The sequence below is a fragment of the Aythya ferina genome, assembly GCF_964211825.1.
Source record: "Aythya ferina genome assembly, chromosome: 15".
In the NCBI taxonomy this organism is placed as follows: Eukaryota; Metazoa; Chordata; class Aves; order Anseriformes; family Anatidae; genus Aythya; species Aythya ferina.
The window spans coordinates 7,547,552-7,564,526 of record NC_140314.1 but is presented as its reverse complement, the minus strand read 5'-3'; the positions used below and the strand labels follow the sequence as shown (position 1 = coordinate 7,564,526).

Genomic DNA, 16,975 nt, shown 5'->3' with positions numbered 1-16,975 from the left:
TGCTAAGGCAAATCTCCCATCAACAGAAAGGAGTCCAAGTTAACCTGTACAGGGGTTTCTGGGGTACAGCGAAAGAATTAACTAAAAATACAAAACAAGAGCTGGTATTTGCAGAGGACAACTTCAGATAACTCTCATTCAATAAACAAACATGCTTGTTACACATGGGTTACAAAGAAGGAAGATCACACAAAAGGTTGCTGTAATCTTTTATTGGTTTTAGAGTTCTGTCCAACTGTAGAAATTGAGTAGCTCAGAAAGGACTCAAACCACTACACTAGCCACGAGGTGGAAAAAGATTAAAATTATACCATGATGAAGAGTACAGCTTTACTTTAGTAACTTAATAACAGAGCTGAAAGGTGCTAAGTTTTCACAGGACTTCATCCACTTTTGCACGTTGGCTGGTGCAGCATTTGTACTACCTGTCTGCTGAAGTGCACACCACGCAACAATGTCTGCCACAGTGAGTTCATTTCCCACCAACCACGGTGTCTTGCCCAGGGCAGCATTCATAGATCGCAAGACTGCTCCTTTCTCTTTACTGCTCCCTTCTTTTAGCTGGAAGATGGCAGTATCAACCCAGCTGTCAATCAGAGTTGAAGTAACTGCATTGTACTTCTGGCCAAAAAGGGAAAAGAGAAATCTAGCAATGTTCCCTTCTCCTTCAATTGGGCACATCGTTTGAATGCTAAACTTCATCTGAGGCTTTGGAACTGAAATCGAGAAAAGAAAAGTGATTACTGCACGGTAGAGAAGCTAAATAAACTGGTAATTCAAAATTTATTTCATTTGCGATGCCAGCCCACTGTTAACTTTATGACCAACTTTCAGTTTTCTTAGTCTAAATACTTAAGCTAATGCAAGAACCTAGCATAAAATAAAAGAAAGGCTCACATTGGACTGAAGTTTGCAAAGTCTCTCACCTAATTTATATTCCAATAAATTACTTGTAGAAACTGTACCCACAGGATTTTTGCATAGAGGTGTTTTTCAAATAACCACCTGTTAAATGCCATTTGTATTTTAATAGCAGTAATTCAGTTTTCCTGCTCTGTTCCCATTACTACATACAGCTATGAAATTTCAAGTCCATACTTACAAGAAGAGCAAAAAAATGTTGCCTGCAATAGTGTCTATCACGTGTCAGCAAAAAGACAGCAAACCATCTGTTTTATAGCCCAAGTTTCATTTTCTGACCTATTATTAAGTATTCACCTGCAAAATAACTTATTCTTACCATCCTTCCAGATGAGAGTAAAGCCCAACTGATACTCATGGCGTGGCTGCTTCTTAGTTGGCTCTCCAAAGCATTTCAAGAGACTTTCTGGCACACTTTTCACTGATGAATGTGTGTGAACAGCTGATAATATTTTATAGTGCTCACAAAGCAGACTGTGTAGTACTAATAACGACAGTGGAGGTAGAGAAGGATTTGCATTGATTACAATATCTTTCAGGGCACCATAATCCTGAATGGAAAGCAAAAAAATAAATCAGCAGATATTTTCCCAATAAGACTTTGAAGTGCTGGTTTTTTTTTCATTTGACACCAGAATGTACAAAGTCATGCACGTGTGTCTAAAATTCTATGGATATTCAAACAATTCAAGTTTGCACATTTAAGGTTTACTTAAAAGAATTAAACATCTTTCTTCTTCAATAATAAAACAATTTACAAACATGATCACAATAAACTCTAGTCCAACCTGAAGTCAAAAGTTCCAGTTAGTAACAAAGAAACAACCAACTGTTGTGATTTCCACATTAGCCATTCCATCTTGGGTTGGTATTAAAATGAGAATATATATGGTTTAATGTTTATAAAGACTTACAGCTTTAATTTGTATGCCCAAAATAAATTGGTAGTTGTAGGTTATTCCTAAGAATGTAATGTCTTGTAAATTGAGTTCTGAGTGTTTCAAGTTTCAACGCCTCCCTGACACCCCTGCGGAACTGAGGGCAAAGAAAATATCCATCCTTGTATATACTGAATGGAACTTACCTTTCCAAGCATCAGATCTAAATCTGCTCCATTTGTTGTCAAAGTAGAACATTCATCAGTTTGAATTACGTTAGTTACATCAAAGTCAGCATCAGGAGTTTGTATCATCTTTGAGAGACCATCGACGGCACTCTTCAGCTCATATAAGCGTTTGAGAATCTCCTCCTGGCGGGACTCAAGCGCTTGAAGCGATGGGTCAACCTCTTCCTACAACAGGGGAAAAAGAAAATCACAGAAGTGTTCAATCAGCTCAAAGTCTAAATAGTTCACAGCTTACTTGACAGATTCTGAAAGACTTCGAACGTGTTATTCAAATCATAACCCTACATCATGGCATATTAAGGTCCTCTGTCTACCTCTCCAATCTGTATGGATGTGGTGAAACAGGTTATATCTTCTTTAAACAAATTGGTGAAAACTGCTTTTTTTTTTTTTTAATTAAAAAAAAAAAAATAAAAAAAAAGACAAACCTGTTAGCTACAGTGAACCAAAATCTAGTAAAAATCAGACCACAACCACGGAACTACAGACACTTAAAGGTAGCAGCAATGAGCTGAATTAAAAATGTGAAAAGCCAAAATTTGCTTGTCAAGATTTCCTTCAGCCTAGCTGAGTAAACCGATGAAGCTTGTGTTGATGCTGCCAAACAAGGGTGCTTCCTGTCAGTTCATGTTGTTAATAAAAGCCAGGGAAAGCTGCAGCTTTAGATGGGTGGTACCTTGTATGAGATTGCTCTTTGTTTCAGAGAACATGAACTTATGAGGAAAAAAAAAATCAAAACCCCAAACCCATGGATTTTGTGATATGCTAATCCCAATGGATTTTTCTGTTATCTCAGTTTCCGCCTAGAAGTCTCCCATCTTACAATGTGACCTCTTTAAAAGACGAAGAATACATTTCCATGGGAGGCTTTAAGTTTACAGCCTTACATCAATGTTAAGAAAAATCTGTATGTAGGTAGTCAATTTCTAAGCCTCCTGAACGCAGCCATTAAAGAAACCCAACCTATCGACCAGACTTCATCTTTCCGGCTAATGGATAAAGAGATAAGCAAGGTATCTAAGTGGGATCACGCCACCAGCTTACACACCATTCTCATAGAGAATATGCTGAGACACTTCTTCAAGCAAATGGGTTTTGGCAAGCACACAATTATACAAGATAAACCCCAGTGTTGGAGGAGGCTGGTGGTTAGCCCGTGGCTGTTGCAGTGCTAAGCGTGCTATTGAGGGTTCCTGTTAAGATCTGCCCCCCGAGCTTAATCCTCTTCAGGGCTCCCCATGGCGAGCCGCATGCTCTGAACACGGCGCTGCCGGGCTGAGCCGGGCCGTGGGTGCTGGGGAATTCACGGGGCTGCTGACAGAGCTGAGGGGATGGAGCCAGGCAGACTCACGACGCACTTGGCGTTTCACTGCGACCGCTCAGCCCTTAAAGGAGGCTTATAAAAAAAGACGGAGAACAACTCCTTGCTCAATCAGGTACAGACAGGACGAGGGGGAACGGCTTTAAACTAAACGAGGGGAGAGGCAGATTCGAGGTTAGGAGGCAATTCCTCCCTCAGAGGGTGGCGAGGCCCCGGCACAGGCTGCCCAGAGAGGCTGCGGCGGCCCCATCCCCGGGGCGGGTCCGGGCCAGGCCGGGCGCTGCCTCGGCCCCTCCCAAGGCTCCGCGCCTCGGCTGCCGGAGGGACGGGCACCACACAGGGGCCTCGGCCCCGCCCGGCCGCTTAGAACCGGCCCGACCAGCCCCAGAGAAAAGAATTTAAAAAACAAAAGGAAAGAAAAAGAGCCTAAAAAAGAGAGAACGACCCCCAAAAGCGAGAAAGACCCCAAAATGAGAGCCGGAGCCGAGGCGCAGCCCGCGAGAGCCCCGCGGGGCCGCGCCCGAGCCGCGCGTGAGGGGAGTCGTGTGGCGGCGGGGCCGCTCCTACCTGCGGGGGCGGCGCGGCGCGGTGCAGGCAGGGCAGGCGGTACATGCAGCTCGGCAGCTGCTCGGCCCGCAGCGCGCCCGGCGCCCCGTGCAGCGGCTTCACCTTGTACATCGGCATGGCGCCCCCGCTCCGCGCAGCGCCGCGCCGCGCCGCACCGCCCCCCCGCCGCGCCCATTGGGCAGGGCTCCGTACTGACGGGCCCGCCGCCCAATGAGAGCCGGAGGACGCCGCACTGGTGCCTCTCGCCTTCTTCCTATTGGTCGGAGGGAGGGGGGAGCTACTGAGTCAGTCAGCGTGTCGCCGCGGGGAGAACGGCGCGGGGTGCGATTGGGCAGTTCTGTCGGCCAATTGCTGGCGAGGAAGGGGGGAAGAGGGGATGGGGATTGGTGGGCGCTTTTTTCCGGTGGCCAATGGCGGGAGCCGGAGGGGGCGGGGCTTCCTGAGGCGAGCGGGGCCGTGAGGAGGCGGGCGGCTGAGGGGGCCGCGATGGAGGCGGCGGCGGAGCCCAGGTGAGGGAACGGGAACGGGGCCCGGGCCCCTTTGGCCTCCGTGTGCCCGGAGATGTCGGGTGCCTCCCCCTGCCCCTCCCCGTGCCGGGCCCCGCAGCGGTCGCGTCTTGCTGGGCCCGTCCCGCCCGGGTCCCGCCGTTCCCCCCAGAGGCCGCCCCGCGCCCCCCATCCCTTCTCTCTGTTTGCAGCCCGGAGCCCGCCAAGGCCATCAGGGCCATCGACAGCAGGTCCGTGCATCGCATCTGCTCCGGGCAGGTCGTCCTGAGCCTCGGCACCGCTGTCAAGGAGCTGGTGGAGAACAGCCTGGACGCGGGAGCCACCAACATCGGTAAGGAGCCTGTTAGCGCTCCCCGAGCCGCCCCGAGGCTGGGGATGTGCCTGTTTCCTCGCTGCGGGGTGCGCATCAGAGTGCGTTGGCAGCGATTTTACCACTCGTATCCACGAAGCGTTTGGGTTCCTGGGCACCAGTTGGGCTCGTGCAGGCTCAGTTTGTCTGCGTTTCTTCATCGGCAGCCTGCTCTGCTCCTAAATTGCTGTGGTGATTTGGCTCTGCTGCCTCTAGCTCGCAGACCTTTAAGGCAGGAGTGCAGTTAACAGAACTGCCAGGCTAAGAGCTGTTACAATGGGGAAAACTTCCTCACAGGCCAAAGCATGACCCGAAAGTACAAGCAGGCTTGCATTAGGTTGTCTGGGTTTTGACAGATATGAGGAATTTTTGTTTTCGTTAAAACTGTATGGAAAACAGTTGCATGGTAAATCTCTTTAAAGTACAGAATTAATGCTGAATGTTGCCTATAAGCATGCAGAGTTAAAAGACTTTATTTGTCAAATTTGTAGATATAAAACTGAAGGACCATGGAACAGAACAGATAGAGGTTTCAGATAATGGAGGTGGAGTGGAAGAAGAAAACTTTGAAGGCTTGAGTAAGTTTAACCTGGACACGTTGAAAATATATTTTCAGTATAATTACTACTATGTTGTGTTGTTGTTTTTTACAAATTTTCTATATCTGCTTATTTTTAATGAGTACTTGGCGTTTACATAATACTTGCATGACTTGAGCAAAACTGGAATGAACTTCCTAAGTGCTGTTGTGGTTATAGTTCTTGTAGCTCAGAAGTAGACTTTGATTTGATTGCTTGTTTAAGTGGAACATAGAACAGATGTAATTATAGAGGAGAATGCCCCAGAACTGTTCATGTAGATTTATTCATGTTGAGTCATCAGTCACTGCTGAAGGAGGCAAACTTTGTGAGAGTGACTGCTTTTCAGAAATGAATTACAAACTGGAGTATTTGCAGACCATGAACTGACATCACATGCTTGACTGTCAAATTTTCCATTTGCTATTTTTAAGTAATGCAGAATGATGGCAGCCCCGATACTGTCTGATAAATGTAACTAGCCATTGCAATGGAAATACTCATATTTCCTCTTTCCTGTAATGTTCAGGAGCACTGTCAGGAGCTAAGGTTGTTACCTGGTGACTAGAGCTGTGCTGGTTGTGTAGAGTGAGTTCTTCCCAGCTATGGTCACGGTGCACAGGCTTATCCCTGCCTGCTGTATACAGTTACACAGCATGGCTCTGCAGTTGATTTTTTTTGCATGGCAACATCTGTGACAGGTACAACAGTGGCAGAAGCAGTTACTGCATGCTGCTATGAAGCATCTTGTGATGCACGTGCCAATAATGCTGTGTGAGTTTGAGGTGTAAGTATGGACTAACAGGTATATCTGAGGGTTTTAGAGAGATCTTGTATAGCGGAAACATTGCATATTTAATTATTTTGCCTCTGATTATTATCTAAATAACGAATAATACAAAAATCTTCTTTGCTTCTTGATATGCATGCAAAGCCTACTTGCATATACCACTGTCACTTTGAAGTGAAATATATATTTTAAATATCTCTTTCCAGCTCTGAAACATTACACATCAAAGATACAAGATTTTTCTGATCTAGTACATGTCGAAACATTTGGGTTTCGAGGTGAAGCTCTCAGTTCACTGTGTGCATTAAGGTATTAACGTTAACCTTCTTACTAGTAGAAAGTTACTATACTCAAAAAAAGACTGAAGCCAACTTTTCAGTTTAACATTATTGATAAATTGAGGCTTTGGAATTTGCAGTTACTTGAGGTAAGCTCCATTCTGAGTAGTAGGTTGCACAACATCCTGAGGTTATTTCCATCCAAAATTATTCTAAGATTCTAAGCTTTTGAATGGACCTTTTATGTACAAAATTTAGCGTTACTTCAGTATGCAAGTCTCTGCAGGATGGAATTGTGCATTTGCAGAAGTCTTTGATACCCTGATGTTATACCTAAGTGCTGCTTGCTAGACTGCAATTACTGCAATTCATTAAAACTGCATTTAAACTCCTCCAAGAGAAACTGTGTTTCAAATAGCACAGCTTTTTTTGCAACAAGAATATTCTGCTGTTGTGTGTTAGTATGACAAGTGTAGTGTCCTACCAAACCAGATTTTAACTTTGCATTTTATATGAGAAGAATGAAAGGGATAAAAATGTTTGTGTTGTAGCTAGCAAAATGTTATACTACTATTCAGTTTTATTTTAAGTTGGTTGTGGTGAAAACTATAATTAAAAATACATGAATGCTTTCTGTGCCTGACTAGGTTGTAAGGAATGGTTAAGAAAAGGTAATGCTCAGTCAGTAATTCTGTTGCCTTCTTCCCTCCATCAGTGATGTTACCATTTTTACCTGTCATAAATCTGCAAAGGTTGGGACTCGTTTGGTATTTGATCACAATGGTAAAATTACTCAGAAAACTCCTTATCCACGACAACAAGGAACAACTGTTAACATACAGCAGTTGTTTTATACTCTGCCAGTACGACATAAAGAATTTCAAAGAAACATTAAAAAGGTAGGTTAAATCAGAAATTATTAATTTAAGACTGGCTTACCTCAATTTTTTTCACTGCTGAATAATGTTCAGTTCTGATATTGTCACTCTTTCACGTCTGTCTTACATCTTCATATAATAAGCAGTGTGCCCATATGCACACTTCCGAATTACAATGAATAGTTTTAGAGGCGCAATCTCAAATTTTCATATGTTGAAAAGAAACAACAACATCACTTTTGTGTATTTTAAAATCAGGGAATGCTGTGTTAAAAATGACTGAATATCAATCTTGTAAATATGACATGGATTAATAAAAAAATATGACTATTTGCACACATCTATTTTTCATATATGTGTATATATATATATATACACACCTACATTTAGCTTGTAACAATTAGAAAAAATCTGACACTCCCCCTTTTGGACACAATAAAGTCTCTGTTGCATGCAAATATTGAAAATGTTGTACAATTTTGTTTTAAAAAGACATTTTGTGTAAGTGTGAACTTTCTTTTTTCTTTAATAGGAATATGCAAAAATGGTCCAGATATTGCAAGCATACTGTATTATTTCAAAAGGAGTGCGGATTAATTGCACTAATCAGGTTGGCCAAGGGAAAAAAAGCTCTGTGGTATCCACTACTGGAAGTCCTAGTTTAAAGGAAAACATTGGAGCAGTATTTGGGCAAAAACAGGTATTACATTACCTCCCTTTTCAGTAGCATGTAGTTGGAGAGATGTAGTTTTAACGCCTTATTAAAATAGAGGGGCTGCAGGAAACCTTTAAAAATACACAAGGATGGAGCTTGTGTTGACTTCTAGCACACCCTACAGGTTGAAGAAGGGGAAACAATGCAGCCTTTATGGTTCATCTGGAGTTCCTAAATCGGAGAGGAACTGTTTTGATGGATGAGATGATTTAGGAGGTAGGGTTAATGCTTAATATCTCTGAAGCCAGTTTTATGAGTTGTTCTGACAGAAAGCCTCTGAAAGTGTGTGATTTGTGCTTTCAAAAAACATTATGGACATCAAAGTCTGTTGCAAGAGCAAGCAATTAAAAAATAATCCTAAAAATAGTTGTGATGTGACAGTCTTAACTGGGAAATAGAAAATTGAGGCAACGCCTGCCTCAGTAACCTTTAAATGGATGTTGCAGTCAGCCCCTGTAGAAGTGTGGACTCTGATGCTTTCTAAATAATAGCTATAAAAATAATTATTAGCATCTAGTAGGAAGCAAAAAGGAAAGAAACTCAAAGCACCCTTTCTAGAACCATACTCTACAACTACCAGGAATACGGAGTGCTTGATAGCTGCCTTCTGCTTGTTAAGCCCTTCTACCCTTCAGAGTGTTCTTGCAGTTTTCACAGCCTGTTCATGCTGTAGCTGAAAGACTAGACAGAAGATGTAACTTTGTCTTGCCAGATAGCAACAAGTGTAGATGAAAATTCAGTGTTACCTGAGTAGAACATATCGATTATAACTTGGTTAGGTAATATCAAAATATCCAAAAATATTTTACTGCTCCTTGTGCAGTAAAAGGGGATGGGGCATCCACAGCTTCTCTGGGCAGCCTGTTCTAGTTAGTGCCTTACCACCCTCATAGTAAATAACTTCTTAATGTCTAATCTAAATCTATCCTTAAACGTAGTGATACCTTCAGCACTTAGCAGTGTTAGTGCCTTCTGCTAGGCTAGATTTGGGTTTTGGGTAGTTTGAATGAGTCAACTTGAAAAGAAATACCCTTTTATCAAATGGAGTTTAAGGTTAATAAATAGTAATAGAAGAAAATTGACTTTTTTTTTTTTAGTTGCAGAGCCTCATCCCTTTTGTTCAGCTACCTCCTAATGAAGCTGTTTGTGAAGAATATGGACTTAACGCTACTGACATGCCACAAAATCTTTATAGGTAATTATAGAAGTACAAAACAGTGTTGCCAGTGGCATTTTAGCATAATGCTAAATGAAAATAAAAATGCAATTGACAGTACTAAAAATAACTAAGAACAGCATATTAGGTATTAGTATACAGTTTGGGAAACAACATCCCTTGATTAAAAAAGATGACTCAGGACAGGACTAAGATGTTGGCAGTCAGATGAGAGGGAATAACTGAACTGCTATTCCTTGTGACCCATCTAGTTTTATATTACTGTAATCTTCTGTTGAATGTCATCCATGAAGGTGCTCTGAGTAACTGCATGCCTGAGTTGTATCCATGGTTTACACCTGTATTTCTTCAGTAATGTTACTGAGAAATGGTATGAAATGAATGTGAATCAGTTTGTGTAAGTAAATTACCCTTTACTTAAAGTGTTTTTTTCCCCGTCACTATAGGTGAGGTTGACAAATAGATGCATCAATATCTGACCAATGCCAGTTCACAATTGACCTCTCCTGCTGTCAGAGCAAAAAAAATGGCAAATGCCACTTTTTTTAAATCAGTCAATATTTTTTTCAAATGTCTGACGACTTTTTAGAGCTGAACGTCAAGCATTTGTTAGATAAGGAACTGGGAGAGGAAAACAAGTATGCATTCTTGCTGATGCTGTGTAGTAGGGTTTCTTTTAGCAGTTTAAAAAGTACTTTTCCCTGAAATATGCTCTGACTCAGAAAAATTTCTTTTGTTTTCCTCCTCCATTTTACCTTACTGTTATTTTCTTATTCAACAGTATTACAGGCTTCATTTCTCGTTGTGATCATGGTGTTGGAAGGAGCGCAACAGACAGGCAATTTTTCTTTATCAACCAACGTCCATGTGATCCAGCAAAGGTGAATTGTTTTTTTGTGTTTCCTAACAATGGCAACACTAATTTGTTTTTTATCCTCTGAAAATCACTTCATTGATTAGTAGCTGATATACCTATTTGTGGCTTGACGCTGCAAATTCCTGTCTTGAGTTAATGTCTTCATTTGGTCCATTTACGTGAACAAAAGCTTAATTGTATGAGATAAGGTATACAGCATTTGTTGTTTTGTGGGGGGTTAAATAGCATTCTGGTTTGAAAGACAAGATAATAGTACTAGTTTTAATCGATTTTCCACCTCTGCAGGTTGTCAAGGTTGTGAATGAAGTTTATCACTTGTACAATAAACACCAGTATCCTTTTGTTGTCCTTAACATTTCTGTGGATTCTGGTGAGTTATGAATAATTTTCAGTAACTTCTGTAAGGGCTAAAACTTCATTGAGGAATAAATCATACTTATTTAAATAATATAATAGTTATTAAGAAAATAGTCCCTGGGGGTGTTTAAGGAAAGGTTGGGGGCCCATCAGGGACACGGTTTAGTGGGTGACGGTGGTGGTAGGGGGATGGTTGGACCAGATGAACGTGGAGGGCTTTTCCAACCTTAACTTTATGCAGTGATACAATTAAATGATTTTTTTGATCTACATTTGGTGAGGATGGAGTCTAGCTGTGGTTCTACTTTTTCTCTGCAGTCTCTACTTGACTCTGAAGTACCTTCTTAATGAATGAGAAAAATGCTATCTTGTATTTAAGCTAACCACAAGATCATCATATTACTGCACAGAATTAGCTTCTGTTTTGTTTGCTAGAATGGTAAAAAAGTTTAATCTGCAGATATACTTTGAATGTTAACCGTGGTTTTGTTTTCAATCCTGTGAAATAAAAATGGAGGGCAAAACTGCAGAGAACTTTGAACAAAGGGTGGAAGAAATACTTATTTTTCCATGTATAATATGGTTGTCTTTCTTTTGATTTTTAGAATGTGTTGACATCAATGTAACTCCAGACAAAAGGCAAATTTTACTTCAGGAGGAAAAACTTTTATTAGCAATTTTAAAAACTTCTCTGATGGAGATGTTTGGTAGTGACCTTAACAAGCTGAACGTCAATCAGAAACTTCTGGACATTACAGGTGGGACACAATATGTGAAAGTCTTGTGTATAATATATGGTAGAGAGTTTAAAAATGTGCTTTAAGCCCAAGGAAGAAATTACAAAAGTTTCTGTTTTTTAATTAACACGCCTTTCAGGGCAGATTTTTTCATGTGTTGCTTACACTGAAATATTATATAATAAAGGAAGACTGAAAGTTATTAATACAGTATGATTTTTAGTCACCTGTATAGGGAAAAGATTAACAAAAAATTAATTGATGTCTGAAAGAATTTTCACAAAATACTGGGAAGAGTTCTGTGTTCTTCCCAGAAGAAGAGAGAAAGAATGTATATTTATTTTTCATTGTTGCTATTTATTTATTTTTTAACCCATGGAAGTATATGAAACGTCATATCTGATTTGTTTGGGCTGTTCTTTTTAAAAAGAGAATACTTCTTATACCTGTCATGGACGATATCAGGATGCTTACTGCGAGCTTATGATCTAACTAAAAAGGCTAGGTGAAGATTATTGGACAGAATCATCGTTTATGTGAATGTGCTTCTGAAAAAATGGTTAAAGTCTTAAAAACTGAAATCTGAGTACTTGGTTCTTTTACATTAACCACAGAAATCACTGTTTCTCCTGTCACTGTAAACTTTCAGGGTTGCTTTTCAATGTTGACAGGAGCTTTTCTTCCTCTCCCATTTCAATAAAAACCCTTCTAATTTCCTTTTTTATGTATTGGATCAGTTGCAGACAGAGTATTATTTATTTTAGGTTCATCTCTAGTAAAATACATGTTGGACCAACAATCTGAAAGATTTAAGTCCTCTAATTATCTGTGAATCACATGTACTAGAGGTATTTGTTGTGCCAGCTCCTTAATTCCTCACCCACAGACTTCTGTAGTGACCATTGGTGTGGAAGAGCAATTCACTTTTGTCATTCAGTCATTTAAACTCTTGATAATATAAATAAGAGCGCTGATTGGACTGATTGCGGTTGCAGTTTAAAAAGATACTATAAATTCATTCATATTAAGTTTCTTAAAGATGTAGCTGCCTGTCCATTGGATAGTAATACATTTCAGCTCCTACTCAGTCATGGTCTGAAACTGAAGGGCTCCTTTGAGGAGCTTGTTAGTTTTCTACTTCTTCCTTCACTCCTTTTACTGAAGCACTTGATTCCCTGTATGTTTCAACTTAAGTTATAAGTTAACTTAAAATCTTGAAATACTTTTTATTCTGGTTTTATTAGGCAACTTGAAGAAAACACTTCCTGAAGAGACAGAAAAGCCTCGGGAAGAAATGCTGCTTGATTCTGAGACTGAAAATGCAAGCAGTGGAGGAAAAAGAATGACTCTTGCAAGATTAAGGGAGTCATTCTCTCTCCACCAAACAGAGAGTAATTTTCAAAGCCCTAAAAGGTCAAAACAGCAGCACAGCTCCCCTAGACAACTGTCACTGGATACTGTTTTGAGTACTGTGAAGACTCGAAAGACTGCCTTGAGTGAGGAGTCTGAGAGTTGTCATGAGACGGAATCAAAGATGTCAATTCCAAAAAGATGTTTGAGAAAATTAGAAGACAATACAGATTCTGGATTCTGTAGCACCTCTGAATCAGATGTTGGATATAATACAGCAGAAGCTGGGAGCTGCGTCAATAGTGAAAGTGTAATTATTCCTCCTGAAGAAGAAATCTCTAGCTCAGAAGAACAACTTCAAAATGAGTGTCCTAAAACTGCTGGACATGGTGAGAAATCATTGGAATGTGATGTTCTGGTCTTGGGCAGTAAACTTAAGTTAAATCGCGTGAATGACTGGAATAATCAAAGTAACTTATCTCTGGAAGCGGGTAACTCTTCCCCAAGAGGAAAATGTTTTAAAAGTGAGTCAGGTGACTTCAAGGCAGGTATACATCCTGACGTGAAGAATACTAAAAACTACATGCCAACTGTTGATGTACCGGTGGAAGTTAAAAAGAAAACTGTGCCACTTGAATTCTCTATGAAGCTTTTAGCGGAAAGGGTAAGAAAGGTAATGCAGCAACAACGGAAAAGTACAGAAACGCAAAATTACAGAAGATTTAGAGCAAAAATTAGTCCTGGAGAAAATAAAGTAGCAGAAGATGAATTAAGAAAAGAGATCAGGTATTTTAACCTTCTTAACGTGTACTCATAAATAAACACAATACATTTAAGGAAAAAGATAAACTGTCTTGTGGAGGGAGGTGGAAAGGATGCTTAAATCTACTTTCCAATTTTGGGGATCTCTTATCTAGCTTACGCCATTAAAACATCATTCTTGCAAGAGTGACAGAGGTCTGCAGCTGTTTGAACTAAGTGCAAGCAGAATGTGGAAAAAAAAAAAAACATTAAAAAGGCAACAAACCTCAGATTTGACTTGGCTAAGATTTGTAATTTTCAGAGGAATGTCAAATTTCATAATGTCAAATTTCACACTAAATAGATTCCATAACTCATATTTCTCCCTCATGTGAATTTAAAACTCAGTGATACGTGTCTGTGGAAATAAATTTTGTTCAGATGATCACTGGGGAGTAACAGTGTATGATTTGTAAACTTTGATTTTAAGAAAAAGGTATTAACAAAGCCTTCTTAGAGCAAGAAGGCGGCAAGTGTGTGCTACCTTACTTCAAAACCATGATGCTGCTTTCAGTGCTATTCAATTAGACTATCACCATACTGCATGTTTCTAATTTTATTACTGCTAGTGGCTGTATTTATAATGGGAAGAATGCTGATCAAGTCCTGTTTTAAGGATGGATTGTGCTGTGCCAGGAGTGGCATCATCAGTCAATGCCAGATTCCAGATCACCATTTTCTTTTTTCTTGTTCATATCCTGCTTAAATTACAATTGTATTTGTATTTGTTTTTGTTTTAAATGTAAAGTATGTTCTGCAGGGGAGATAATGATGTTTTAAAGTTTTATACTAACATGGAAACTGATGTGGTTTGACTTGTAATCTGTTTATATTTTCTATATACAGTAAAGAAATGTTTGCAAAAATGGAGATCATTGGCCAGTTCAATTTAGGGTTTATAATAGCAAAATTGAATTCTGATCTTTTCATAATTGACCAACATGCTACTGATGAGAAATACAACTTTGAGATGTTACAACAACACACAGTGCTTCAAGGTCAGAAGCTGATAGCGTAAGTATTTTCATTGTTTATTCTAACAATTCTAATTTACAAGTTTAATTCAATGTTTTTGAAAGGTATCTATGATTATACTTACGTAGTATTTCACACAATCAAAATACTTACAACAAAAGTTATTTTTACATTCAGTGTTCCAAAGAGTCAACCTTCACATAGAGTTACAATGAAATTCCACAGATAGTCATAGCTATGCAGAAAGTCAGTGGTCAAACAGATTTCATGGCAGGATTACATGTTAATTTGGTAAGCCTGGTCATATAGTGAAGATATGGGAAACAGCTATAGCACCAAGGAGTGCTGCCCAGTTCATTTTACTCTGTTGAGTAACAATTGGAAACGAAGTGTTCTGCTCAGTAGTCAGATTTTTTTACAAAGCAAAATGAAATGTTCTCCCAGAGAGCCCTGTGTTGCTGTCACTACTTTAAGCAGTCTTTACTATGTACCTATGCAATACTGTATTTTTCTCTCTTTCAGGCCTCAAAATCTCAACTTAACTGCTGTAAATGAAACAGTATTGATTGAAAACCTAGAAATATTCAGAAAAAATGGGTTTGATTTTGTGATAAATGAAGATGGTGAGTTTGTGTCAAAATTACTGGAAGTAAGGAAGTTCTATGGCTTCATTCCCATTCTTATCCAAGAATCCCTTTAGGCAGAAACATTAAAATAATGTATTATTGTATAGAGGCTTTTTTTTAAAACAAACAAACAAAAAAATTATCATTCTGTGATGGTTTTGCACTATTTAACAGAAGTTGTAGAATATTTATCTCACCATTTTTTTTTCAAGTTGCTGTAGACTCTTTGGCATCACTGTTCGGCTTTATGACAGGATGTGTATTTTCTGGATGTGTCACACTAAAATAATTTTGTTTTGTTATTACACTTGTGGGTCCCGGTAAGGTTAGATACAGGCAAATGGTAAATCTAGTAATTTTAAACTATTAGATAGCATTGGTAAATAGTGTTCTTTGGTCTTTATGGCTGTAGCATTAACTTGCTATATATTTCTGATCAAACTGCATAAATTGCAAGCTCCTTATACATGTGTTATCCTTGCTTTACATCTCAGAGCTTTATTGGGAAGGATTGTGAAAGTACTGTATGTTACCACTTTAGTATTTGGGAAGTCACTACAGATTTTTCCATATTCTTCACTTCAGAATCTCCATTTTTTTGCCTGAAATGCTATTAATTATTAATATTTTAGCAACAAACAAAAATCCTTGATTATTTTTTAGTCACATAACCTCAAAACACCTTCATAAATCTCTTTGAAATTGTAGGGTTTGTCAGAAATCAGATCTATCTGATTTTAAGTTTGCAAACAATTTTTGGTTAATGTTCAAAACAAAAGCATGTCTGCTATAGTCATTGCTTTGGTTAGCTAATAAAATCCCATCAAAAGGCTAAATTTAAATTTTGTCATATATGCAGAACACAGTAACATATCAAAGTAGGTTCTCAGTTTTTCTCTCAAGAAAAAATAATGCTTCTTTAATGATAAATTTAAAATAATGGCTGTTTCTTTATTAATTATTGCAAATCTTTCAGCTCCTGTAACTCAGAGAGTGAAGTTAATATCTTTGCCAACAAGCAAAAATTGGACTTTTGGTCCACAAGACATAGATGAGCTGATCTTCATGTTAAGTGACTGTCCCGGAGTCATGTGTAGACCCTCCAGGGTCAGACAGATGTTTGCTTCTCGAGCTTGCAGAAAATCTGTAAGTATACAGCACTTGATGTTTATTTTCAAGTAAATACAGTATTTTCTGTCGTATCATATGTGGCTGTATCTGCATACGTCTTTCAAGAGAAGTTTATTTACTACTAGGTGTCAGCAGCCAACATCCTTCATTTTATTCCTTGTCTTTGTGTAGTGAAACTTGGGAAGAATCCTGGTATATCTTTATTCTGGTTCAAACTAATGCAGTGATGAACAACATACTTGTTTCTATTTTGTCTTCTTGTATGTCTTTCTGCTTTTAATGCTTTGCACAGTATTTTACTTGCTGTAGTAGTGGAAGTACTGCTCTTATCTGTATGTCAGTTGTCAATATGGAGTAAGATTTTTTTTTTTTTGCATTTACTTTCAGGTGATGATTGGAACTGCACTGAACATACAGGAGATGAGAAAACTGGTCACCCATATGGGTGAGATTGAGCATCCCTGGAACTGCCCCCATGGAAGGCCTACTATGAGACACATAGTCAGTCTAGACTTGATTTCATCAGAGTAACAGTCAGTTTCTGTTTATTAACATTTTCAATTTTAATAACTTGGCAATGTTTCAACCTTTTATCACAGTTCTCTTATTTTGACTAAAAATGATTTTAGCCAGTTTGGAAATTTGAAAATAGCACTTAAAAACATTAATCAGGGTTTCATTATCAACGATATCTACATACTGGAATTCATGTGTAAATAACATCTTTTATTGTGATTTGCCTTCTGTATTACTTTTGTAATCAGGATTTTTTTAAATAAATATTTATATATAAACAGCAAGAGTGGGTGACCCTCAGTTGTAGCAAATACACTTAAGAATCACTGTAATGTTAATTTAAGTCAAGTAATACCATAAAACATAAAATTATTATATACAGGATGTACAAACAGATAA

The 16,975-nt window shown here is 39.1% G+C and overlaps 2 protein-coding genes across 2 annotated transcripts; one reads left to right on the top strand and one right to left on the bottom strand.

The window, feature by feature from the left end:
- Positions 1-199: 199 nt before the first annotated feature.
- AIMP2 (aminoacyl tRNA synthetase complex interacting multifunctional protein 2) lies at positions 200-4,090 on the bottom strand. The gene is made up of 4 exons (XM_084536579.1): positions 3,936-4,090; positions 2,006-2,212; positions 1,241-1,472; positions 200-716 (listed from the first exon to the last, which is right to left on the bottom strand). The coding sequence occupies exons 1-4, from the start codon at positions 4,050-4,052 to the stop codon at positions 331-333; spliced, it is 942 nt and encodes a 313-aa protein (XP_084392705.1). The 5' UTR covers positions 4,053-4,090; the 3' UTR covers positions 200-330.
- A 298-nt stretch (positions 4,091-4,388) lies between these two features.
- Positions 4,389-16,860, top strand: PMS2 (PMS1 homolog 2, mismatch repair system component). The gene is made up of 15 exons (XM_084536774.1): positions 4,389-4,444; positions 4,633-4,772; positions 5,282-5,368; positions 6,365-6,467; positions 7,152-7,335; positions 7,847-8,014; positions 9,127-9,224; positions 9,988-10,087; positions 10,369-10,453; positions 11,046-11,198; positions 12,422-13,313; positions 14,175-14,342; positions 14,826-14,926; positions 15,906-16,075; positions 16,448-16,860. Exons 1-15 carry the CDS (start codon positions 4,422-4,424, stop codon positions 16,589-16,591), a joined length of 2,616 nt encoding a protein of 871 aa, XP_084392900.1. The 5' UTR covers positions 4,389-4,421; the 3' UTR covers positions 16,592-16,860.
- The last annotated feature ends 115 nt before the right edge of the window (positions 16,861-16,975 follow it).

Excerpts from the sequence above, each read along its gene's own strand:
- PMS2 (XM_084536774.1), top strand. The coding sequence starts at position 4,422 with ATGGAGGCGGCGGCGGAGCCCAG. Across the intron at positions 7,336-7,846 it reads TTCAAAGAAACATTAAAAAG|GAATATGCAAAAATGGTCCA; the intron begins GTAGGTTAAATC and ends TTTCTTTAATAG. Across the intron at positions 9,225-9,987 it reads ATGCCACAAAATCTTTATAG|TATTACAGGCTTCATTTCTC; the intron begins GTAATTATAGAA and ends CTTATTCAACAG.
- AIMP2 (XM_084536579.1), bottom strand. The coding sequence starts at position 4,052 with ATGCCGATGTACAAGGTGAAGCCGCTGCACGGGGCGCCGGGCGCGCTG. Across the intron at positions 2,213-3,935 it reads GCGCCGCGCCGCCCCCGCAG|GAAGAGGTTGACCCATCGCT; the intron begins GTAGGAGCGGCC and ends CCCCTGTTGTAG. Across the intron at positions 717-1,240 it reads TACTCTCATCTGGAAGGATG|TTCCAAAGCCTCAGATGAAG; the intron begins GTAAGAATAAGT and ends TCTCGATTTCAG.